Here is a 26,206-nt window from a genome sequence, read left to right as displayed (position 1 = left end):
TACAATTTTCCTTACAAACTGTATTAAATAAAAATGTAGAAAATATTTTTTACTATAGCCTATATTTTTTTCTATAATGTAGACTATTTTATATTATATTATATTATATTGCTGAATCAAAAAATAATAGACATTTCATTATAGCTTATATTTTTATTACTTTTTAATAATTGTATATTATATGTATTTATTATATTACATTTTCCTCACAAATTACTTTTCCATATTGAATAAAAATAATAAATACAATATTTATTTTTATCTTTTGTATAAAGACTTTAAAACTTTAAAATATGATAATTTAATTAAATATGCACAATTTGTAGAATATATCAAAAGTGATACAGACCCCCCAAAATTTTAACACTATTCATTTTTTCTTTTTATGGGACAAAACAACACTGTGGTATCTAAATATCAGACCCTTTTGTAGTCATCAAGTCGGATGACTCGACCAGTTCCAGCGATTCGTTTTTACGTCCTGAGCGTCATTAGCCCTACGTCTTTCTTAACAAGACTTATGAAGGAACTCGCTGTTAATAATGGCTTTTTTCACTGTTTTATTTGTAACATTTCTTGTAACACGTTTTTTGGCTATTAAAGTAACTTATTTTTCGCCTCACGTCACCAGTCTAATCCTCGGTTTACTTTATTATATCTGCTCCAGTTTTCGGCTCATTACGATTCGAACAATTTATCTGATTCTCGGTTTAATGAGTCGGTTTTGTCAACTGATTCATATGAAAGATCCGACTCATAAGAACAATTCATTCAGGGATCGAACCTTATGTGTATGTGTGTGTGTGTGTGTGTGGGTGGGTGAGAGAGAGAGAGAGAGAGAGAGAGAGAGAGAGAGAGAGAGAGAGAGAGAGAGAGAGAGAGAGAGAGAGAGAGAGAGAGAGAGAGAGAGAGAGAGAGAGAGAGAGAGAGAGAGAGAGAGAGAGGGGGTATACAAGTGAATTCGCAGTTGATGCAAAAGCTGCTCGCTCATGTTCGTGCTGGCTCGGTTCCGTGTAATACTCACTGCGGTAAACAGGACCGTTTATCCCCGTTCATTCAGTTCTTCACTGGGGATGAATGAGCGCTGCGGACATACATTATAAGGGACACCGCGCAAACCAGCAAGATGAAGCACGAATGAGATTCCTAGGATGTCTTTCAAGGTAAACATGAATATTTACGTGGGTAAAACATTATTTAATCTAAATATGTCTTAAGATTAATACAAATAAACGTGTCACCGAATAACGTATTAAGAGTTTTTCTATCAGTCACGGGCGTCTTTATGGCCTTATGACGAGGGTCCGCCCACCCCGCCCTTCCAAAATTCACCATGGTAACCGTAGCTAAGGCTAAAATATCGTATACTATTTTGGAATCTACTTTCTTTGCTGTCATTTTGTTTTAACAGGTTCATATTCTACACTTCTGAATTAATATATTTTATTTAATTTATAGTAATGAAATAGTACTGTCAAATCGATTAATCGTATCTAACATAAAAGTTTGTATATATATATATGTGTGTGTGTGTGTGTGTGTGTGTATGTGTGCGCACAATCGATTTGACAGCACTCATTTTTAAATAAATGTTTTTAAAAATGTATTTCAAATTAATTTAGTGCTTTTATTCTTTTATTTTTTATATTTTTTTATATTTTATTTAGCAACATTACTTTGCTAATGTGGACATGAAAGAGGATTTATGCTGATATTGATTCGGCAGTCCTTCAGTAATATAATAATGAGTAAATTAACTGCATGTAACATCCACCTGAGGTATAATAGTGTGATCTCTCGTATAAATGATGCTTGTCGGCCTACGTGTTAGTCTGTTTTGGTTGTGTCTGATTCTGCTTGTTTATGTGTCTGACAGAAGGAGACTCCTCTTGCCAACGCTGTGTTTTGGGCAGCAAGGAAAGGAAACTTGGCTTTGCTTCAGCTGTTGTTGAACAGCGGGCGAGTGGATGTAGACTGCAAAGATTGTGTATGAACTACTTCTTTCTGGAATGTTTCACAATGCAATATAATTGCCATAGACTAATGCTTTATGGTGTGTTTCAGCAGTACGGCACCTCTGCATTGATGGTGGCATCTTACAGCGGGCATTATGAGTGTGTTCGGGAACTCATCCTGCAAGGTGCAGATATTAATCTGCAAAGAGAGGTACTCATCTCCAGCATGCTTACATTGGTATTATAATGGACAATTTTATGTAACTGTTTTATTCCTCAATAATATTTCTAAGCTGTTTTTGTGTAATGATTCAAGGGCATGCAGTCTGTGACAGTCTATTATACATCTTCATTTCCTAAGCTACAGGAAAATATCTGAGATCTGTCAATTTTTTTCTATAACACTGTTAATCACAACCGTGGTTGTCCAATGTGCTGATTGGACAACCACGTGATAAAATATTATCTAATATTTTGATATCTGATATCTAAGATTGTATTATGTTGTTAATTTAGTTAGATGTTTTTATTTTAATGTTATTTAATTTAATGTTTTGTTATATTATTATTTTAAAAAAAATATTTTTTAATGAATTTATTTTCAATTTATTTTCAATTTAATTTTTATTTATTATAATGTTAATTTAATCTAGTGTGATATTTATTTGTTTGTTTGTATATTGTTGTATTTTTATTTAATTCGATTCTTATATTATTTTTATTTTTCATTTAATGTAATTTTATTTTAATCTAAAGTCATATTTATTTATTTAATTTATTTATTATTTATATAACTTAATTTTATTTTGCTTTGCTTTATTTTTTATTTTATAGATTGTTCATGATATTATATTTATCCTATTTATTAATTTATTAAATTTGATGTAATGTAATGTAGTTTATTTTATTATTTTATTTATTTTTATGTTTAATTTAATTATTATGCTTTCTTATATTATATTTATTAATTTATTTATTTTTAATTTACTTTTTGTAATGTTACTTTAATATCATGTACTCTTTTTATTTCATTACATTTCATTTCATTTATTTATTTCATCATTTATCAATAGTTATTTATTTAGCTTCAAATAAAAAATAAAATAAATACAATAGGAACATTAATTAAATTAATCATAAAAAATATAACATAATAAAATAAACAAACCCATTAGATAAAAATAGCATTCATTTAAAAAATATATATAAATAAGCTAATGTAATATTTATGTATTTGTTAATGCTGTTTTAATCTAATTTTATTTATTTATTTATTTTTTTACTTTTTTTTTTTCCTCCCTAGCATTTCTGTTGACATCTACCCAGCAATAAGCTGCAGTGACTGTTATTTTTGTCAGACCTAAATATAGATATATAGATAGAGTGACAGGTTGTTAATAGTGCAGTAATGTGTGGTAATTTTACTCTTCCTCAAACGGCTGTGTAAGTGCTGCTGATAACATCTGAAGTGTGTTTGTGTACTGATGATGACGCTGATGATGTCACTGTTCCCCCAGACAGGTTCCACCGCCCTCTTCTTTGCTTCACAACAGGGCCATAATGAAATTGTCAAGCTCCTGTTTGAATTTGGAGCGTCCACTGAGTTTCGGACAAAGGTGCGGTATGTTATAGTCTAAAATAAGAATTGCAGTATTTATGGAAGAAAGCTGTGACTTGGAATAAATGTGATCATCCAGAACTGACGGTTTGTAATCTACAGGATGGCGGCACAGCACTCTCCGCAGCCTGTCAGTACGGTCACTCCAAAGTGGTGGACACCCTTCTGAAGAACGGCGCCAATGTCCACGACCAGCTCAATGTTAGTCAACACGTCTCTCTCTCGCGTGAGGCCGGCCGCGCTGTTGCTCTTTAAAAGCCGGAGCTGCTCGCGAGATGCATGTTTGTGCCAGTTCCTCTAGGGTTTCTGCTGATTCAGTGCTCTTAGGAATGGGATAGGACACAGTTGGATTGATTTTTACCTTATAGCCCAAACATCTCTTCGGGAGATAATTTGGAGGAAATATGTGTTTTAGCAAATGAATGTAGTGTCATATTTACTTTATTTTGTTTTATTATGTCTTGTTTTTTTATTTTAATAAATGTTATTTTATTTTTTAAATGCAATATTTATTTATTATTGTTCATGTAATGTAATTTTAATGAAATGGAAAAATTCCAGTTTTATCTGTCAAACATAATAAATGAAATGAACCATCTTCTCTGTTTCAGGATGGTGCAACGGCCTTATTTTTGGCTTCCCAAGAGGGTCATGTGACTGTAATACGTCAGCTTATGTCAACCGGGGCTAAAGTCAATCAACCTCGAGAGGTCTGATTTATGATCATGGCGTACGAATTGTAATTTCTGTTTTTCATTAGTGGTGTTTGGTATGCTATTGTGATTTTCATTTTGTTTTCTATGTTGATTGTGTTTTTCGGGGGGGGGGGGGGGCAGGATGGCACAGCTCCGCTCTGGATGGCAGCCCAGATGGGACATGACGAGGTGGTGAAAGTTCTGCTGCTACGAGGTGCGGACCGTGATGCAGATAGAAAAGTATGTTGAAAACTTGGTTAAATTATTCTCTCTTTTTTGCAAAATTCCAGTTTGCAGTAGCTCCATATCTCTACCCAAATATTTTGTATTATTTTAATATTTGTTATATTTCTTTTATTTTTAGCTCAAGTCAATTTTATTTATTATTTCAATTTTTGTTTTTTTATTTTTTATTTTTTTATCATTTTATTACTGCTTGCTTAATTATTTTTATTTAATTCAATATTTATTATTATTTTATTATATTTTACTGTTATTTTTATTCAATTAAATATAATTAAATAAACAATGATTCATACATTTTTATTATTTTATTATTAAACTTGTTTTCCACAACATTTTTTTCATATCTCTACCCAAGCTTGAATCAAACAGTTCAGCCAGGTGGAAAAGAAGCTTATTAAAAATGCATGAAATGTTTGACAAATGCCTCATTTATTCTATTATGCTGAGTCTCATGGCTGTAATGGCTTGTGTTTCTGACTGAAGGATGGTTCCACGGCTCTGTTCAAGGCTGCACATAAAGGATACTGTAACGTCATTGAGGAACTGCTCAAGTTCTCTCCCTCACTTGGCCTTCTGAAGGTACGAGAGACATCATCTGACATCAGTAAAAAGTGATACAATATGTGACCGCATGTGTTTCCTTCCTCCTACATTTGGTCTTCAAGCAAATGTGTGTGTGTGTTTTGCTGTGTAATCTAGAACGGTTCTACAGCTCTTCATGCCGCCGTGATGGGCGGGAATCCCAAAACAGTCGCACTGTTGCTGAAGGCAAATGCCGATCCAGCTTTACCCAACAAGGTCAGTTTCAGACGTGTGGATATACATTTTTTAAATAATAAATAATTATGCCAGTTGTCCATGGAAATAAATACTGCAATTTATATATGAGGTTGTTTTGAACAATTTTAATAAAGACTGGGTAGAGATAATGAGAAAATATTGTGAATAATAAAATAAAATAAATAAAATGTTATATATATACTTTTTTTTTAGAAATACATTTATTATTTTATATATATTTATATTATTTTATTTATTTTATTTTATTTTATTAACCACAATATTTTCTCCATATCTCTACACAGGCCAGTGTATTTTAGTTTTTATTTTAGCTTTATTTTAGTTTTATTCATATTTTGAATTAGGTTTTTTGACAAATATATTGAAAATATTTTTATATTTTTGTTATAAATATGTCATGTTAATGTTAGTTTAATTTTTCATTTCGTTATGTGTTTTTGTCATTTTATGTTTTTTTTTATTTAAATATTGCTATTTAGTTTTCATTTATTTTTATTTTAGTGCTTCAGCTTATTCCAGTTCATTTCAGTTTATTGTTTATTATATTGATATATTTTTTTAAATAAATAATTGTGTGAATTGTCTGTGCAAATGAATAATTATGCAATTATTTTACCAATTCTTTGACATTTGCACGATTCTTGTAGATAAAACAGGTGCTTTGTCTAAAATGAACACTTTAACCCCCAGTTTCACAGACAAGGCTTAACCCTTTAAGTGTCACCCCCCTTTTTTTGAATATACATGAAAATGCACATTTCGAACTTAAATGGTTGTAATTCAAGAATGCTTTGGAATATAGACGTAAGATTGGTCTTGTTTTAAAGAAGACATTTGGCAGATTCTTGTAGAAGTGAAATAAATTAAGAAAGTGAAATAGAAAAAAAGTTATAGAAGTTTGAGTTTATGAAAATGTACAATGTAAAAAATTTAATTATTCATATTTTATATAAAATATATATTTTCAAAACCTGGGCGACTCTAAAACTGCAAAAAAAATCAAAGCCAAAAATCTGAACAAGTTGTGTTTCAAATTTTAGGTTGATATCTCAAAAAATGAGCTTTCAGTAAGATTTTGTTTGGGCGCAGTACCAAACTTTTTCACTAGATGACAACCAGACTCCATTACTGCCCATATAAGGGCGCCTCCATTTCCATATGTGTTTTGAATGATATGAACCATTATTTCCACAATTTTCATACAATTTATGAAGTAGACATCCTATTCAGAAGTAATATGAGAAGTTTGGCAGATTTTGATATGATTTCAACCTCTAAGAAACATAAAAAGAACACGCATGTGCGTTTTAGCTTCCTGCCTCATCATATAATTTTTTTCTTTATATAAAAAAAAAAATTCAGACCTTTTTTTTTAAATAATTGAATGGATGCTATCTTTTGAACTCTTGGAATGAAAACAAACTGAGGTTTCTACCCTTCTTTCATGATTTTTCATGTTCATCACTATTTCAAAATAAAGGTCTAAGAGTATGAAAATATTATTGTTGCAAATTGATAAATTACGGCTCCTCTGTAATTTATTTTGAAAATCAATCACCAAATATGGAAACTAGAGATTGTAAGCTTTCAAATGATATATAGTTTGTCAAGATTAGTTTAGGTTTAGTATAGGATAGGGGTGTGACGAGACGCTTATCTCACGAGACGAGACGAGACACGAGATTGGGTTCACGAGAACGAGACGAGACGAGATTTTTGCACAATTTTTCAGAAATCCTCAATGACAAAATTCATGACTGGAAAAATAGCATGCAGGTGCATTTTTCAATGTTTTAACTAATAATCTTCTAATGCATGTCATTTCAGGTCTACTTTATGAGTATGAATTATCAAATGCATTGAAAGAAAACAATATTCAAGCACTGTAAAAGGTTTTTATTGACTGGCTTTTCTCCTGTATGATTTCACATTAGTCTCTTCAGACCTTACTGTACATTTAAGAGCTTTCAGAACTTCTGATTGAGGCTGTGTGTGACCTCCTAACTGAACTCCTTTTAACACACATTTAACAGAGAAATAAAAACCGTATAAATAACAAAAATAAATAACTGTTTTCTCTTAGTCTTATTAAGTGCAAACAATAAGTGCGAGTGCAACCATAATCAAAGTTAGCACACAGACTCTTTATAATTGTTGTGAAATTGCGGTTTTATTTTGCACCGGCAGTTATAGGGTTAATGCGGTGAGTTCGGAAAAGGCCGAGAGAAACGAGGCTGTTTGTCTCTACAGTTGTTCTTGCGTTCCGATTATAAGTTCAGAAACGGAGCCTCCCTTGTCTGTTGTCCTTTGTACGTTACAGTGCTCTCTCAATATTCGCAGTGCCAACAGAGACCAGAGCCGCAAATAAACAGTCCAGAGATGGGTATTGGGAGACGGATTATTTTATGTATGCAGCCTAATTTGTGCGCAATGCACATCAGGGAGCTTGTGTTTTACTTTCACTTACAAATTCGTGACCGCGCGTATAGGGAGCAGCGGTGCTGAGCGCGCATTCTAAATGATAAGACATTTACCAGACGTTTAGTCTGTTGCGCAACGAATCCTCCGCCATCGTCACGCGATCAGTGAACTGTGATTCGTGCTGCACTGATTGCAACGGCAACTCGCGCTGGATGAGCAGAGCAGACTTTTGCATTAGTTTATAATGGTTTTTATTTTTTTATAAAAACAACAAAACGATAGTTTAGGCGAATGTGAGTGTAGCGGTGGAATATTAATGGGGATATCGCGAGACAGCTTTTTCACTCGACGAGAAATCTCGTCATATTTAGTCTCGCGAGATCTCGTGGCACGAGATCTCGTCACACCCCTAGTATAGGATATTACTGTTTTAAAAATGTAAAGGATTTGGGCCCACCGGTGGGCCCGTGACACTTAAGGGGTTAAGCTAGTCTCAGACTAAAATGCATGTTTGAGCTGTTTTAACAGAAAGTAACTTGCACTGAGATATCTTAAAATATGTCAGTGTCATTGTTTTGTGACAAGATGCACACCAGTAATGATTTTTTTCTAAGGCATGTTTATAAAAGCTACTTAAATGCCCTAATTGAACTAATGCCTAATCCTGGCTTAATCTAAGCCCTGTCTGTGAAACCAGGGGCCTATCATGAAGGCGCTTTAGGTGGCTAGCCAGTTTCAGTTTAGTTTGCGCCAACCCTGGGTTTTAGGCACCATGAAAGTGGTTTGGAGTGTTCATCGCCATAGTAACTTACACTGCACGGCTAAACGTACCGGGGCAGGTTATGTTCCAGGTAAGAGGTTGCAAACCGAACCGAACTTGGATCAATCAGCTGTGAGCAAAGGATAAAGTCACTCCAAATGTTTCTACTCCAAATTAAAGGTCACTACATAGCAAATGATTTTTAAAGACAATATCGTCTGGCCTTTACTAGTGCTTATTTAGAATAATAATTCTGTATGATTTAGATATTAGATACCCTTAATCAATCACACATGTACAATTTTAGTTAATCAATTATTATTACGCATTATTACGTTTAAATTAATAAATATATGAAGGTAATATAAATACACTTTAGAATCAATAGCTAAATCTATAAAAATGACTACATGTGAGCTTAAATGTTCAATTCTCTCTATACCTTTATCAACTGCATAAATTAACTTCACAGCTTTTACTTGCACTGATATAGCAAGACTTTTTCTTTTACTTGTCCTCTTTCATAGACGGCTATTTTCTTCTTGCTGTGTAAATTTGTTTAAATTCGTAATATTTTTCACTCTTGTGATATTCTGCAGAAGAGAGAAGTGAATCGCGCTGTTTCTCTCGCGAGAAATGAATCGCAGTTTCACTCTTTCTCAGCGTGTGATTGGCTGTTCGCTACTGATGTCACACCTAAACTCCTAAACTCAGGGTCATAGCCTGAGTTAACAGAAAAAGTTGATGATCAGCATCATGGTACCAACAGAGCAAGGTTGGATTGGTTTGGTTTTGTCAACTCGAAACTAATCCTGTAACCCTGAGTTTGTTTACCTACCATCATGGTACAGGCCCCTGGCCAGATATCTGTGGTATTGTTATTGTTCATATCTCGCACTGCCATCTACTGGTCAGTGTGGTAGTTTAAGTGGGGCTATTATGAATGGCCTGCAAGCAGGAGCTAAAAATATACTAAATTCTGCAGTAATCAAATTCAGTTCATAGTAGATAATGAAAATAGAGGTTTTATCTTGTGCTTTAATGGCACTATTGTACCACGTTCTGATGGAATCACATTATCTCTACAGAACAATGAACTGCCGGAGGATCTTACGAAGAACGAACGCATACTAAGAATCCTGCGCCTGCCGATGCTGAATGGAGAGAGTTGATGACTGCTGTGTTTATTTTTATGCCCATGAAAAATGAATGCACTACTTCTCAGTCCCAGGAGACTGAAAACAGAGCAGTCGCTGCCTGCAACATCTTTCCAGTCTCGTTCAGTGGATGCTTGAAGCTTCAGATCGACAACACAAATGCACTGAAAAGCAGAATTGCTTATTCTTCATCCTTGAAATGTTATGACATACTGTATTAATGTCATTGGATTTTTGTTTTCAGTCTAAAGCATATATTAAAGGTGCTCTGTGTAATATTTTTTGACTGTACAAAAGCATAAAAATACCATAATATGTTTGCAGATAGTTCAAATAGTTGTTTCTTTGAAAAACAATGCTACAGCCAATTATTCTACTTTGAAATGTGAGTTCCGTGTCGGAATGTCCGGTTTTGTTTTGTCCTGTGTGACTCCGCCCACTGCCAATTTACCCAATAGTATTTCGACTCCCCGGGTTTGGCATTTGGCGGAAAACACCGCGATGGAAGCCAGCAAACACACCAAGTCAGAGATCGAAAATTCTACCCGACCTAAATATCCTCGGCAATAAAAACATTGCAGACGTATACATTCGCTGATCAAGTTATACTGCAGTCTGCAAGGCTTTCTATTGTGAATTACGCTTGTTTCTGTTGTGTGGCCTCAAATCTGGCAACCCGCCTGAGCGTGGATTCTGAGGAGGAGATGGCGGAAAAAAATGCATCTTTAAATTTGCAGATTTTATAAGAAGCAGCAGTTTATGCTCATTTAAAACATTTTTTTAGCAATGTTAGAATGTCTTTTAGCCTGCAAATGTAGCCTATTTTAATTATCAGCATGTTTTCATGAATCATTGGACAAAAAGTCACAACCAAACAAAAAGCTCATTATTTAGAAAAAAAAAAAAATTGTTGGCTCTGATGAGTAGCTTATCTTGTCATATTTATTTTCTGCTGCAATGCATTTTGGACTATATTTTATTTACTTTTCAGAAAATCTTGGGTGCTTAAATGTTCGTTTTCTTAACATTTTATTCTGCATTTTGTCTGTGTGAGAAGCGTGTTAAACTGTATGTTTCTCAAATCAATAAATGTAAAAGAAAATGTTGCTTTTTAATGTCTTATTAAAAAAATATTTATTTGATTGCATACACAATTTTCTTTTTAAACATTACTGGCACCATTTTTTTTGTGTGTGTGAATTAATTGTTGGGTTTTTGACAAGTAGGTTTTCTTGCTATAAATTTATTTTCTGTTGAAATGCATTTTGGACTTTTATTTTATTTAAAAATGTCACCCTTGGTGCTTAAATATGTGCTCCCCTGAATATGAGAATTGTGGTTGAAATGTTTTTTTTGTTTTGTCAAAACAATAAATGTAAAATAAAATGCTGCTTTTTAACGTATTTTATGAGGGAGTGAACTAAATTAAATGGGCATATATATTATATATATATATAGTTTTAGTAAACTAGTATTTTTTTTATTTTTGCTACGTCACAATGGAGGCGTGTCTGATAGGCGGAAAAGGTGTGGCATGAAGCCTGTCACCCGTGACGTCACGGTAAACACTCAATGCGGAAGTGCGCTAGGACGCACAGATTTACCAACACACCGCGATTCTGCGTTACATTCATTTAAAAATGTTTAAACTTGAACCGTAACAAATCATACGTTCTCCTTCAAATCACCGTCAACAATGACGAATGCCAATTTACAGGTAAGAGACTTTACAAGTGGTATGACAGTCGTCATAATAATTGGCCTTTTCATGTATTGGCCATGCTATATAATATGTATTTTTTTTTTGCATTTGTAGTCTTTTTTGTTTTGCTCTAGTTAAATGTAAGACACAATAGAGTCTAAAATATTCATGATATTGTTCAGTTTTAGCATATATATTGGTTTGGCAGGTAAATACGGTAGCTGCTATGCATTTTGTTCATGTTACCTAGGAGGATTGTTTACGTTTTCGATACATACATAACGTTACATACATACATGCATACATACATACATGTAAGAAGGTGCTTATTAACTTATTTGCTACATTTGGTAAAGGTTTTTTAACTAGTGTCTGTTGTGTATTCCTCAGCCTGTCCTTAAACTGGTCTAACCAGTTATCCGTACATTACACCACATAACACGGACAGTCCAACAGATTTCATTTCGAGATTTTAAACATTTCATTAACTTCAGGCATTTTTATGTTTCACTTTTATGTTGTTATTGTTTTAGTCCTGTCTCAGACTTTAATTTTAACTATATTATTCATTTGAATAAGAAACATCAAGAGAAATATGGAGCAGAATAATTTTATTTTATTTACAATCAAGCTCATTTTATTAATCAAATTATGCAAAAAGTGTGAAAAAATATTGAATTGTGTGCATTTCTGAAAAATAAAATAAAATTAGAATGAGTTGCTAATGTTAAAAATGACATTTCCACTGCAAAATAATGTTAAATATAATATGGATATGGAGGAAATGACCTGGCCAAAAGTGCCTGTAGTTGATGAAATGTCCGTCTGTAACACGTTGAGGCCGATGACAGGTCCCATCTATCTTTACTTCTGTGAAATAGAAAGCCATTGATTTGGCCAGCAGAGCCTCGGAGGAGGACAAGGCGAAAAACTATCAGGAAGCTCTGCGCCTCTATCAACATTCAATCCAGTATTTTCTTCATGTGGTGAAGTGTAAGCTTTTTTCAAGCAATTTAAATACATTTATATTTACTTAAACATTTTATATTTATTGGGAAAATATTTTTTATAAAATAAAAAATATAAATGCACTTTAAATGAATAGTATAATAACATTTTATTATTAGATATTAAATGATAATTATAAATGTATTTTTATGAGCCAATATGTAGTCTTATATGTATATAGCTAAATATTTAATATACATTTAAAACTCTCTCTATATATGTGTTTGTGAGAGTGTGTGTATTAATATACAGTATATATATATATATATATATATATATATATATATATATATATATATATATATAATATGTAAAATATATAGCTATGTACATATAAGACTACATATTGGCTCATGAAATACATTTATAATTATCATTTAAACATTAATATTATTAAAACAACATTATTTCATTAATATTTATATATGATATACTATTAATATAGTAATTAATATAATATACTATTAATTTAAAGTGCATTTACATGTTTATTTTATAAAAAATGTTTTGCGTCCCTCCATTGTTTTTATTGTTCATATCTAAAATATTGTTTGTTTTATTGTACTTTTATATATAAAATTTCATATCTTACATTTATGAAATTAATTGAATCCAAAAACATATTGAGCGAAAATACATGAACCAATGAAGGCACGTTTTTTGATGTTTTATTGTGCAGATGATTATAATTGATTTGATATTATTTAAATATTAAATAATATTTTAACAATTATTATAAATATATTTCATAAGCCAGTCTGTTGTCTTATAATAAATGTATATTTATTTGTATATTTAATCAAAAAAAATTGTTTTATTTAATTTTAAACATTGTGTATTTTTATATACTGTTATTTGATCCCCCATTAAATGTACATTAAATGCAATTTAGTGAGCAAAACATTCATGACCTTTTTGTGTTTTATTTATTTATTTTTGATGTTGTAGATAATTATAATTTATTTATAATATCATTTAAATATTCAATAATTTTTCAATTATTATAAATGAATATGTAGTTTTATTATACATGTATATTATTTAAATTTAAATGTGTTTTATTTTTATATATTGTCATTCAATATATATATATAAAACAATTCGATGCCTCATTAAATGCAATTTAGTGAGAAAAATGACGAGCTACTGGTGGCGTGTTTTGCTTATGTTGATGTTTTATGGTGCAGATGATGCTCAAGGGGAAAAGGCCAAGCAGAGCATCCGAGCAAAGTGTGCCGAGTACCTGGACCGAGCGGAGCAGCTCAAGCAGTACCTGAAGAAGAAAGAGAACGCGCCGCCCTCCAAACCTGTCAAAGTTCCCCAGTCTGATGAGAAAGGGTGAGGCGCTCCACTTCCTACTGAATCGGCTAATGAACTTCCTGTTAAACAGAAACCGAAATGTAACATTCTGTTTTTACAGGACCGACAGTGATGATGGCGATGCAGAGAAAAAGAAATTCAAAAATCAACTCCAGGGTACGACATTTTGTGCTGTACAGACTTTTTAAAGTCAGAATGGGATCTACAAACAAAAACCTTGGATTTTCACACTTTTCAGGTGCTATTATCATGGAGAAGCCCGACATTAAGTGGGATGATGTTGCTGGTTTGGAAGGAGCCAAGGAGGCCCTTAAAGAAGCGGTCATCCTGCCAATCAAATTCCCTCATCTTTTCACTGGTATGACGGGTTACATACTAAAAGAAATATGCATGAAAGTGTCTGAACTGTTCTAAACATCATTATCCACAGGGAAAAGGACTCCATGGAGAGGGATTCTGCTCTTTGGCCCTCCGGGAACAGGGAAGTCCTACCTGGCCAAAGCAGTGGCTACCGAGGCCAACAACTCCACGTTCTTCTCCATCTCATCATCAGACCTGGTGTCCAAGTGGCTGGGAGAGAGCGAGAAGTAAGTGATCTTCAGATGTTGAGTGCCAATGATTTTCACATCTGGCATAATTCATTAGGTTAGTAACACTTGAAATATATAAATACAATTTAAATTAATATTATTTTGATATTCAAATAAATAACTTATTTACAAAAATATTAATCAATATTAATAGTATTATTTAAATATTAACTATAATATTATTATACATGGATTTCTCGAGCCAATTGCAGGTGTATATTTTAAAATTTCTAAATTTTGTGGATTTAATAATTTTATCGTTACTTAACATTTCATACATTATATATATATTATTTATTTTCAGTCACCATTTTTTTGCATTTCATGTTTTATGTAAACCATGAAATCTATTAATCATATATATATAATGATTAAAAGATTTCATGATGATTTTTATTGTGATTTTAAAGTGTGTATAATTTATAATTATTAAAAATAATTATATTTACGTCTTGTTTAAGTCTCATTGTACTTATAAATAAAAATTTGCCATTTTTTACACTTTATAATTTACTTAATATATATTATATACTTATTTATGATTATATATTAATATAGTGTATTCATAATAATACATTTTTAATGTCCTATTACCTCAATATGGTCTCAGTACGTCTCGTGCATAGATGTTTGTGTCTTGGTCATATTGATTCCTTCTGTCTTCATTATTAGTAATACTGTTATCATCTTTAGGTTAGTGAAGAATCTGTTCAGTTTGGCTCGGGAGAACAAGCCTTCAATCATATTCATTGACGAGATCGATTCCTTGTGCGGCTCGAGAAACGAGAACGAGAGTGAAGCGGCCCGCAGGATCAAGACAGAGTTTCTGGTCCAGATGCAAGGTAAACACAAAGCTAGCGTTAGCTTTGTCGCAAGCAAAAACATTTTTTGGTGTCATCTGGGTCTCATTTGACAGGGTTATTATTGTTTTGAAAATGTGACATGTATTTTGTTACATTTTTTTTGTCTTCAATATATTGATATTTTTAATTTATTATATTATTGATTATTACCTTAATTGTCCCATTCTCACAGGTGTAGGAAACGACAACGAAGGAATTCTGGTCCTTGGTGCGACCAACATCCCCTGGACTCTGGATTCTGCGATCAGGAGAAGGTGCGTTATAGAAATCCATACACATTTTGATTGTTTTATTGGCACTTGTTTATTGTTATATTATATTATTACAGGTTTGAAAAGCGCATCTACATCCCTCTCCCTGAGCAGCCCGCTCGCACCTCCATGTTCAAGCTGCACCTCGGCTCCACCCTCAATAGCCTCAACGAAGCTGATTTCATCACTCTGGGGAAGAAGTCCGACGGCTACTCGGGTGCCGACATCAGCATCGTCGTTCGCGACGCCCTCATGCAGCCCATTCGCAAAGTCCAGTCCTCGACTCACTTCAAAAAGGTACGAAAGGACAATTGCGCGACTAGTAAAGCAGTCTAATCGATCCGATTATATCCTTTCGTGTCTGTTTTAACAGGTCAGAGGAAAGGCATGGAACAACCCGGATGATGTCGTGGATGACCTCTTGACGCCCTGCTCCCCAAACGACCCAAACGCAGTCAAGATGACCTGGGTGGACGTGGCGAGCGATAAACTCCTGGAGCCGATAGTTAGCTTGGTAAGCTCAAGTTTAGTAAAAAAGAATGTGTTGAAATCCCAGAGCTTGTTTTGATCTTGTGGTCTGTGTCTCAGGAGGACATGTCCAGGTCACTCGAGAAGACCAAGCCCACCGTGAACGAGGAGGATCTGGTAAAGCTGAAGAAGTTCACTGAGGACTTTGGGCAGGAGGGCTGAAATTTTGTATTCTTGTGGCATTTATTTATATTTTTTCCCATTATGTTTACAAAGTCCTTTCTGCATCTTTTATTTTTCAAACTCTTCATTTTGGCATTTTCTGGGGGTGAAACTTTTTTGCGAGCTGAGCTGGCTTTATATCGTCCTGACCATATCCGATCAGTGGTTATGACTTTGGGGATGATTAAGCATCAGCAGCCATGTGAAACAAATCAAAACTACTAAAGATCTTCTAAACATAAGAGGTTTGTTACAAATGGACCCTGATGATTATACCAAGACTTTTGGGAGACTAAAACAAAAGTTTGGCTACTTGTGGCTTAATGGCTAGTCACTTTTGTACCTCATCGCTAAATAAGACCTTAGCTCAAAGAAACACAAAAACAGTAAATTACTAAACTTTGAACCAAAAGACAACCACAGATCTGTGAAAAAGTGTTTACAAATATGTGAATACATGTTTTGGGTAATCAGACTTGTCTAGATGTCTCCTTTGAAGTTTATTTTTCTACTCTGTATTTCTACTTTCATCTGTAAATAAAATGTATAAATTACCTCTGATCGCGTGTTTTTCATGTCTTGTTTTTACTTTGATCAAATGATTACACGCAGGACTTGAAAGAAATGGCAACCAGAAAAATACCAACACTAAACGGCAGGGAGCGCTATAACACAGTGACGCAGCACAATACAGGAACGTCATTTGCGTGACCACGTCACTCTTAAAGTAAAGCATGTCCTTTAGTGTTTTCAAAATTGGCTTTTTTATGGAACATTGCAGTGTTTATTATATAGTATTAATCTGTGCACGTATTCTTTATTATATAGTATTAATCTGTGCACGTATTCTTTATTATTATTAATTAGAAAAATAATTAATAAAATCTTAATTAAAAAATATTAACGTGCCCAATCCAGTTGCTTGTTTTAAGAATTTTCAAGGAGTCCCAAAGGGGTGATTGTATCTAATGTAAAATTAATTTGACAATTGATACATAATGAATAAACTGACCAAATAAATCACAGGACATCTTATTTTAATAGTTTATAAATAACACACTGATGATTATGTTGGTATATTTTAAAACATAACATTTAAACTGTGTTTTTGAGGACCAAACAACATAGCAATAAAGAAAAAAAAACACATTTGAAATGATATAAGCATATCTCAGATGAAAATGTCATTTTTCCAAATCATTGGTTCATTAAAGTGTTAAACTGAATCATGACCTGAAATCCATTCTGATAAATCCTGTATAAATTAAACAATGATGATTATTATCACTTATATTATATCTTCATAATTATACCTGCTAAGTAAACACAACAGTCAAATCGATCACATAATTGTGTAAATGTGACAGTAAGTCTAAACAATCACAAGTCGATCCAACTTTTCCCTGAAGTTTCCCTTATCGCATCCCATCACAAACACTGGGAATAATCATTGTCTAGTTAATTGGAAATATGTAACATTTAATATTAACTCTTAAGAGAGAGAAAGCTACAAATAGGAGTCAAGACCAAATCAAAATCACAGAAATTTTTCAACCCAAAATTATCTCACAAAGAAAGTGTAAAGTTTCCACAAAAAAGGGAAAAATACACACTTGATATTAACACTGGGAATAAATAAACACAATTAAATGAAGGCCACCACAAACAAAACAAAGGGAAAGAAAGGAATAACAACCAGAAAAGGTGCGGTAGAATTAAGGACGCACTCTTTACTCCTTCCTGAATAACATCGCAACTGCCGTCACAGTATTAATAATGCATCATCATCATTAGTATTATTTTCCTGTCAAATTAGCTTTAAATTAATATTTCACACAAAGATAAAAAATCTGCCATTATTTACTCGCTCTAAAATAGCTTGAAACGCATATGATTTTTAACGTTATTAAAAAATTATTAATGATTTTAATAACGTTATTATTATTATAAAAAAAAAAAAAATTATTCCGACAGAATTTTTATTTTTGAGTGAACTATTCCTTTTTCAAAAAGAGACTGTCACAAACATATTAATTTTGAAAAATGTTGGCTTTACAGCTGCAAGCGACACACTGAAAACAGTTTCACGAACTAATAGAAAACAAAACAGGTTACCCATCATTCATTTCATCAGGGTCTGTTCCATTTCTTCATAGGGCATCATTAGTGTAAGACGACAGACACAATAGACACTTTGTCTTATTCAAGAGCGGATGACCTTTAAACCTTACTGATTATCCTTATCTCGAGGCTAGCCGCCAATACTTTAGTGTACATCTTTGTAAGTTACAGATTAAATTTGCAAAGCAAACACTTTTGTGGTGCATAATAAGCTTTGGTACAAAGACGAATACAGAAAAGCAAGCAAACGTACCCCCAGCCCGGCTACATTATCAGACCTGCGCGTTACGAGGCGTAAAGGCAAAGTTAAAACAGCACGGGAACAGTGTCCCGTGCTGTAGGTCAGGAGGGGTAGGGCTGGGTTCACGCAAATACATTAGAATACGGAAAATAGAGAGCCGAGGGCCAATCCCGTCGCAGCGCCGGCCAACATCCCCAAAGCAACATCACCTGTGTCGTCACGACGACGCTCCTGCACTATCACGTGGTTGACGCCGGGTGCATATCCACCTGATGGAAACAAATAAACAAAGGTCAATCAAACTACATAGAGGTCATAGGTCAAAAGCCAACCAACTTCCTGTTACCTTGATAATGATAAGGGTAAGCAACTGCATACTGCTGCCCATCTGCAGAATAGACCGTCTGTGTGGCGTAAGGCGGAGGATGAGAAACATAACCGCCATATCCATCAGGATAGAAAACCTAGATCAACAAGAACATAAAATAGGGATGCATGATTTGTCGGTATCATATCAGGTATATATATTTTTTTATTATTATTATTGGTATCTGTATACATTTGTGTATGATCAGTTCCCTAATGTTTTAAATTTAGATTTTGTTTTTTTCATTTATTTGATATTTATTTTAGGTTTGTTATACATTTAAATTATTTATATGTTTTTATTTGTATTTATTTTATTTTTGTAATATTTAATCATATTTTAATTATAAAATGTGATTAAATATATTTTTTTTTATTCCATTATAAAATGATTAAATTATAAAAATGAGTAAAATTGTAAATTATAACATTTGTTACATTTATAAAATTTAAAGAACAATAGTTGTAATAATAATGAATAACTATAATTTATTTAGCCGAAAAAAGTATAGAATTTTAAAATTAGCCATAAAGTGAAAATAATTATTGGAAAACAATTGACATTTAGTGTCCTGTTTTCCTCCACTGAACTAGTTGAAACTGAAAACATCATTTCAAGCAGTGTTTTATTGTTTTATTTTATTTTTTCTTTCATTCTGATAACCTGTTTATAGCAGCCAATATACTTTTAAGTGTCACTTGTAAATGTAATCCGACCTCAATAGTTCTTCCTGGTCAAGCAAGTTTCTTAACTAAACAGAAATGGAAAAAAAGTCAACATCTAAAAATAGCTTTAGAGTGCGTGTTCACATTTGTCAGGTTTGGTTAGATTAAAACGAACCCTGGTACGATTGCTCTGTTAGTGCGGGTCATTTGAATAAGTGTGAACGCTGCCATCCGAACCCTGGTGCGCACCAAACAAGCGGACCGAGACCTCTGAAAAGATTTGTCTCGGTCCGCTTCCAAACGAACTCTGGTGCGAATCGAATGAAATATGAACGCAACACGGACCAAAGACATGTAAACGAACCAAAAACAGCTGGTTTTTGTTTTGTATCTTTAGCTTCGGTGTTAAAAAAGACAGTGAGAACGCTAAGTGAACCAGGTATCATTTTCTTTTTTAGTCTGGACCCAAAGAACCGAAGTACAAGTGTGAACACACCCTTAAAACACATTCAACCACATAAACTGGACATAAGCCATTTTCCCTTTAAATATCAATAGGAGGATATATTTATTACCTGTGGAGTTGGATTTAATTCAGAATATGGCGGAGGCGCTGATGCTACGACGTCCTCTGCAAAACCGATCTGAGAGGGCGCCACAACCTACAAAACACACCAATGCATGACAGAAAATGCCTCTGTAATGCTTCCGAAATGTGAAAGATCAAATATGTATGTGTCACTCAGTGAATATATAACTCACAGTGTTGAGTCTGGCATCCTGGAGGGCCATGGTCCAAGCCCTGCGAGAAAATACATCGAGTTTATATTGAGGAATCTCATTTTAAAGCACACATTGTAAAATAATACTGAGAAACTGGACTCACAAAGCATCGTCTGCACTGTCTGCGCAGATGCTGATGATCCGACCGTCCCGGCAGACGATCTGCAGGAGGGAGTCTTTGCTTTTGCCTTCGGGTGGCGCGAGATCTGGGAATAAATAATGGAGGATGTAGAACAACAACACATCAGAACTTTTAATCTTGTGTTGGACAAAAACCTCTCAAGCACTACATAAAAAGGCACTTTTGAGGCTTTCTCGTGTCCTGCGGTTTAAAAGCAGAAGGAAAGACAGATCACACCCACCTCTACAAGCGCTGGAGTTGCGGATGTTGATGCAGTCCACCTTCATGTGGATCTCGTCTTCCATGTCCCGCCGCTGCTGGTCATCGTAGAAGACCAGACGTCCATCTGACCAGAGGTCAAACCAGTTCCTTTTCCAGCGCCGCAAGATGGTGCCTGATAGATGACAGCAGTTAGTCACAGGCAGTATTCATTTATTTTGTTGCTGTTGTTTTTATTTAATTACTTTTTAGAATTATAAAATTTTATAAAAATATTATTTTTTAAAATTATATTATTAAATAATTTAAGTAAAAAGGTATGTTATATGTATGTATATATTTATGTTATAAATGTATTCAATTATAAAATAACTACACATATATCATTTAGATAACATATATATATTATTTTTTAATTATATTATAAAATAATTAAATATATAAGATGTATTAATATTTTCATATAATACATTTATTATAAATTAATTTAATACAAATTTTTTTTACATTATATTATAAAAATTATAAAAAATAAAGTATAAGTTGTATTAATTATGTTATAAATGTATTAAATTATAAAAATCATTTTAATTATAATTTATTTAGACAAAATAATTTTAATAACAGCCATGTTTTAATTACATGTAAAAAATAAAAACATTTTTAATTTATATTATAAAATAACTTAATGTATCAAATTTATTTATATTTTTATATTATATATTCATTATAAATTTATTAAATTACAAAGATAAAAAAAGATTGCTTGTAAATCTAATCTGACCGCTATAGTTCTACCTAATCAAAACTATCTATAAAATAAAAAAGAATCAAACAGAAATCATGAAGTCAACATCTAAAAATAGCTTTAAAACACTTACAAGAATAACAAGATGCAGCCTAGATAGTCAGCTCACTAGGTTTTGAGACACAGTCAAAGACAAAGTTCAGCTGTTTTTCAACTTCCTTCTAACAACTCATGCCTAGACAACTTGTCAAGAAGAGGAAGAAACTAGTCGTTCATGACTGCTTTACTGAAGTGAATAAAAACTGAAAACTAAACTGAAAAGCTTTTCAATTCACCCTCCAAGCATAAACACTTTCCATAATTTATTTATATTTCATGAGTTCCCAGAAGGCTTTAAATTATATAAGTGCAACTTAATATTGTAAATGTATCACAAAACATCCCAAAATGCTCAAATTCGACATAAAAATTCTTCGTTGTAGTTATTTTGGGCTTTTTAATGCCATAAATATGGTGTAATAAACACTCACTCTGTCTGTGCAGCCATCCGCTCTTCACAAACGCCATCCCACTACCTAAATAAATAAAAACAATACCATTAAAGCCTGCTAAGACCAATTTAGGTGTTGAATATTAAACTGAGACCATATACGTGTAGATATTGCCTCTGTTTTATAGTAAATATAGTTTAGCGGTTGAACTTCTCCGCCTGTCTGTTTCAGAGTTAGCTTGCGCTCGAGGCGCCGTTATGCTAAAATCGACGATAAACCGACAAAAACAAACATCCCAAGATGTTTAAAAACAACGAAACACGTTTAAAAAGTACGTTTGTCATATTTATGTTCTATTAAATGGATGAAATGAGTAAATCTACCCTCTATCGGTTTGTTGATGTTTGAAGTGTATATGTGCGACTAGCAAAGTGACATCAATAGCATCCTCCTCCTCCTCTCAGCTCAGCTGATGCCTTATGTCACTGTATCAGATGATCAGCACGACTTTTATTAAGTTTCACAGACTCTTATTAACTTTACTAACATGATAATAAATATATTATCATTAATAAAGACTATATATTTTTTTAATAAAGTAAATTAAACATATTAGCCTACATTACAATTAACTACTAAAATTTTTACGTAGGCCTATTGTTTTTAATATAGCCTAATATTAATAATATTGTGTGTGTGTGTGTGTGTGTGTGTAATATCATAAATTAAGACTTTATATTAAACTGTAGTATTAAATATATTATTTTTTAACATCATTTTCTTAACAAATTCATTAAATGTTCCCTTTTTTCTGTATATCAGTGACAAATAGAATTTACTTTGTCTTTTGCAGCTTTTTTCTTTAAAGATGACAATAGCTTGCATGAACCCCATAGAAATTTTAAATAATATAAATAATAGATTAAAATAACAACCCATTCCAAAGCCAATACGTGACATTAATTTGAAAATCCACACATAAACCATCCGTTTCAAAAGTGCATAAACACTACACCACATTTAAACAAAACAGTCATATCAGACAAAACATGACACCACTAGATGGAGCAGTTTCACTGGAAATTGGGTGAAGAAAAACGTCCATTGCTCTAACATTTATACACAAACCCATTTATAGGTTGTCTTTTAACTGATAAGAAACCAGGTGAAATTTTTTTTTGCATTTGCATCTGCAGTCATCATGTTACACATCACACTGCATTTGCCTAAGCCTTATCCTCAGTGTTTCCCTCAGTGACCTTTCCCACACACAGCTTAGTGAATGAGGGTCAAAACGAAATGATACTGAATTACCGAAGCCTCTAAACCCAGAACCCAGTTTATGAACCAAGACTGCCTTTGAACACTTCACATTTGCATTAACACCAACAAACCGAAACACAAACCATTTTGTGATCCAGTTTATAGTTCAGAAGTTTACAGTAATATGGCGCAACATTACTGTTATGAGAACAGATAGGCCTGATCTAATCCGACTGTAACCTGTGGACGGTTGTCACTTCCACAGCTGGGATCAGAGCAGCACGAGATACACTCACCTAAAGGATTATTATAGGAACACCATACTAATACTGTGTTTGACCCCCTTTCGCCTTCAGAACTGCCTTAATTCTACGTAGCATTGATTCAACAAGGTGCTGAAAGCATTCATTAGAAATGTTGGCCCATATTGATAGGATAGCATCTTGCAGTTGATGGAGATTTGTGGGATGCACATCCAGGGCACGAAGCTCCCGTTCCACCACATCCCAAAGATGCTCTATTGGGTTGATATCTGGTGACTGTGGGGGCCATTTTAGTACAGTGAACTCATTGTCATGTTCAAGAAACCAATTTGAAATGATTCGAACTTTGTGACATGGTGCATTATCCTGCTGGAAGTAGCCATCAGAGGATGGGTACATGGAGGCCATAAAGGGATGGACATGGTCAGAAATAATGCTCAGGTAGGCCGTGGCATTCAAACGATGCCCAATTGGCACTAAGGGGCCTAAAGTGTGCCAAGAAAACATCCCCCACACCATTACACCACCACCACCAGCCTGCACAGTGGAAACAAGGCATGATGGATCCATGTTCTCATTCTGTTTACGACAAATTCTGACTCTAACATCTGAATGTCTCAACAGAAATCGAGACTCATCAGACCAGGCAACATTTTTCCAGTCTTCAACTGTCCAATTTTGGTGAGCTCTTGCAAATTGTAGTCTCTTTTTCCTATTTGTAGTGGAGATGAGTGGTACCCGGTGGGGTCTTCTGCTGTTGTAGCCCATCCGCCTCAAGGTTGTGCGTGTTGTGGCTTCACAAATGCTTTGCTGCATACCTCGGTTGTAACGAGTGGTTATTTCAGTCAAAGTTGCTCTTCTATCAGCTTGAATCAGTCGGCCCATTCTCCTCTGACCTCTAGCATCAACAAGGCATTTTCGCCCACAGGACTGCCGCATACTGGATGTTTTTCCCTTTTCACACCATTCTTTGTAAACCCTTGAAATGATTGTGCGTGAAAATACTCAGACCGGCCCGTCTGGCACCAACAACCATGCCACGCTCAAAATTGCTGACATTCAGTTTGGAGTTCAGGAGATTGTCTTGACCAGGATCACACCCCTAAATGGATTGAAGCAACTGTCATGTGATTGGTTGATTAGATAATTGCATTAATGAGAAATTGAACAGGTGTTCCTAATAATCCTTTCGGTGAGTGTATATCTAACTGCAGAACCACAGAACCACACGTCACAGCAGTCAGTGGACAGCAGCTCCAGGCCAGCAGCCTCATACATGAAGTTAGGGTGGCACTGATGATTGCATATCCTGCCTCAACCATATACTCTTCACTATAACTATATGCTCTACCTTAATGGCCAACCCCACCCCAACACTGAAGCTACCCTTAAAGGGATAGTTCACCCAAAAATAAAAAATTACCCCATGATTTACTCACCCTCAAGCCATAGGTGTATATGACACTCTTCTTTCAGACGAATACAATCAATCGGAGTTATATTAAAAAATGTCCTGGCTCTTCCAAGCTTTATAATGGCAGTGAATGGCCGTTTCTGTTTGGAAGTCCATCAAAGTGCATCCATCCATGATAAAAGTGCTCCAAGGCCTTCTGAAGCGAAGCGATGCGTTCATGTAAGAAAAATATCCATATTTAAAACTTTATCGACTAAAATAACTAACTTCCGACAGACGGGCGTACGCATCGTTTTACGGGGAAAGACTAACCCTTGACCTGAGGCACAACGTAATGACGAACGCGGAAGCGCAGAGGATAGAGCAAAACAAAACACCAGTCACGAATTAGAAGTCTAAAACGACAATTTTTTAAGAGAAATATCGGAGGAGCTTGAGTTTGTTGCCCAGCCATTTGTTTGAACACCGAGAGGCATCAAAGCTTACGCTACTCCTACATCCTACGTCATACATCGTCAAGTGTTACTCTTTTGGCGTAAGTAGACTTGCGTAGGCCGTCTGCCGGAAGCTAGTTATTTTAGTCGATAAAGTTTTAAATATGGATATTTTTCTTACATGAACGCATCGTTTCGCTTCGCTTCAGAAGGCCTTTTTTAACCCCCCTCGGAGCCGCATGGAGCACTTTTATCACGGATGGATGCACTTTTATGGACTTCAAAACAGAAGAAGTTTCTTCTCTTACAGAAACGGCCATGCACTGCCATTATAAAGCTTGGAAGAGACATTTTTTAATATAACTCCGATTGAATTCGTCTGAAAGAAGACACCTAGGATGGCTTCAGGGTGAATAAATCATGGGGTAATTTTTATTTTTGGGTGAACTAACCCTTTAATGATGCTATAAACTCCCCAACACCGGTCTGAGACTGCTGGCCTGGCACTGCTGTCCTCACATTGCTGTGACCTGTGGCTCTGCGGTTCTGCAGTTGGTTGGCACAGCTGAGCTCATTCCAGTGCTGGATGAAATAATCTCATTTGATCCTCATTGACTCATACTGGGGAGGCTCATGGAGGCCAGATTGAAGTGATTTACGCAACAATGTCTCGCCAATGGTTGGCTGTTGCGGATTTTGTTTTGTCTTAATCTTTGGGCAGATTAACCGACCAAACCAATTGTGTGCCTCCATGAAACTAATGTGTGAGGAACTTGTGAAATCAAAACACTGCAAACTTCTTCTAGAGAAGATTATGTTGCTTGGAGGAAGTATAGCCAATGTATGGGGTCTTTTGGAAATACTGTGTTGGTTAGCTATGCACATGCCAGTGACTGAAAGGTAAGTGTCACAGAACTTGACATTAGTGCTTGTGCTGTTAAGTGAACTGTCTTTGAATGCTTTTTGTTACGTTTCATATGTGAGTACTAATTATAATGT

The 26,206-nt window shown here is 34.2% G+C and overlaps 4 protein-coding genes across 5 annotated transcripts in view; 2 read left to right on the top strand and 2 right to left on the bottom strand.

The window, feature by feature from the left end:
- The window catches only part of cts12 (cathepsin 12), a 69,685-nt gene that overhangs the window by 4,389 nt on the left and 39,090 nt on the right, over positions 1–26,206 (bottom strand). The window lies entirely within an intron of this gene.
- On the top strand, positions 959–9,975 carry ankrd29 (ankyrin repeat domain 29). Its single transcript, XM_056256543.1, has 10 exons — positions 959–1,163; positions 1,877–1,987; positions 2,068–2,166; positions 3,473–3,571; positions 3,676–3,774; positions 4,185–4,283; positions 4,410–4,508; positions 4,998–5,093; positions 5,214–5,312; positions 9,585–9,975. The coding sequence occupies exons 1-10, from the start codon at positions 1,152–1,154 to the stop codon at positions 9,666–9,668; spliced, it is 897 nt and encodes a 298-aa protein (XP_056112518.1). The 5' UTR covers positions 959–1,151; the 3' UTR covers positions 9,669–9,975.
- LOC130089272 (vacuolar protein sorting-associated protein 4B-like) lies at positions 11,239–16,189 on the top strand. The gene is made up of 11 exons (XM_056256540.1): positions 11,239–11,370; positions 12,237–12,348; positions 13,551–13,701; positions 13,784–13,839; positions 13,922–14,041; positions 14,114–14,270; positions 14,967–15,115; positions 15,309–15,390; positions 15,465–15,684; positions 15,761–15,901; positions 15,976–16,189. Exons 1-11 carry the CDS (start codon positions 11,350–11,352, stop codon positions 16,075–16,077), a joined length of 1,311 nt encoding a protein of 436 aa, XP_056112515.1. The 5' UTR covers positions 11,239–11,349; the 3' UTR covers positions 16,078–16,189.
- On the bottom strand, positions 18,147–22,235 carry plekhb2 (pleckstrin homology domain containing, family B (evectins) member 2). 2 transcript variants are annotated; one of them, XM_056256546.1, is made up of 8 exons: positions 22,217–22,235; positions 21,873–21,917; positions 20,617–20,769; positions 20,358–20,460; positions 20,234–20,273; positions 20,047–20,133; positions 18,786–18,903; positions 18,147–18,708 (listed from the first exon to the last, which is right to left on the bottom strand). In XM_056256546.1, exons 2-8 carry the CDS (start codon positions 21,907–21,909, stop codon positions 18,575–18,577), a joined length of 672 nt encoding a protein of 223 aa, XP_056112521.1. In that variant the 5' UTR covers positions 21,910–21,917; positions 22,217–22,235; the 3' UTR covers positions 18,147–18,574. The 2 variants fall into 2 exon arrangements, with proteins under 2 accessions (XP_056112521.1, XP_056112522.1); XM_056256547.1 differs by lacking the exon at positions 22,217–22,235 and adding an exon at positions 21,476–21,510 and having other exon boundaries at positions 21,873–21,897.

The sequence above is a fragment of the Rhinichthys klamathensis genome, unplaced genomic scaffold (assembly GCF_029890125.1).
Source record: "Rhinichthys klamathensis goyatoka isolate OS25496 unplaced genomic scaffold, OSU_Roscu_1.1 h1tg000127l_1, whole genome shotgun sequence".
NCBI lineage: Eukaryota > Metazoa > Chordata > Actinopteri > Cypriniformes > Leuciscidae > Rhinichthys > Rhinichthys klamathensis.
The sequence above is the reverse complement of the archived record's forward strand: the minus strand, read 5'-3'. Positions and strand labels throughout refer to the sequence as shown.

Coding starts and splice junctions, on each gene's coding strand:
- LOC130089272 (XM_056256540.1), top strand. CDS start 11,350: ATGACGAATGCCAATTTACAG. Junction 14,271..14,966: donor TGGCTGGGAGAGAGCGAGAA/GTAAGTGATCTT, acceptor TATCATCTTTAG/GTTAGTGAAGAATCTGTTCA. Junction 15,902..15,975: donor TGGAGCCGATAGTTAGCTTG/GTAAGCTCAAGT, acceptor TCTGTGTCTCAG/GAGGACATGTCCAGGTCACT.
- ankrd29 (XM_056256543.1), top strand. Junction 1,988..2,067: donor ATGTAGACTGCAAAGATTGT/GTATGAACTACT, acceptor GTGTTTCAGCAG/TACGGCACCTCTGCATTGAT. Junction 3,775..4,184: donor ATGTCCACGACCAGCTCAAT/GTTAGTCAACAC, acceptor TCTCTGTTTCAG/GATGGTGCAACGGCCTTATT.
- plekhb2 (XM_056256546.1), bottom strand. CDS start 21,909: ATGGCGTTTGTGAAGAGCGGATGGCTGCACAGACAGA. Junction 20,770..21,872: donor CGGATGGCTGCACAGACAGA/GTGAGTGTTTAT, acceptor GTCATCTATCAG/GCACCATCTTGCGGCGCTGG. Junction 18,904..20,046: donor AATTAAATCCAACTCCACAG/GTAATAAATATA, acceptor TTGTTGATCTAG/GTTTTCTATCCTGATGGATA.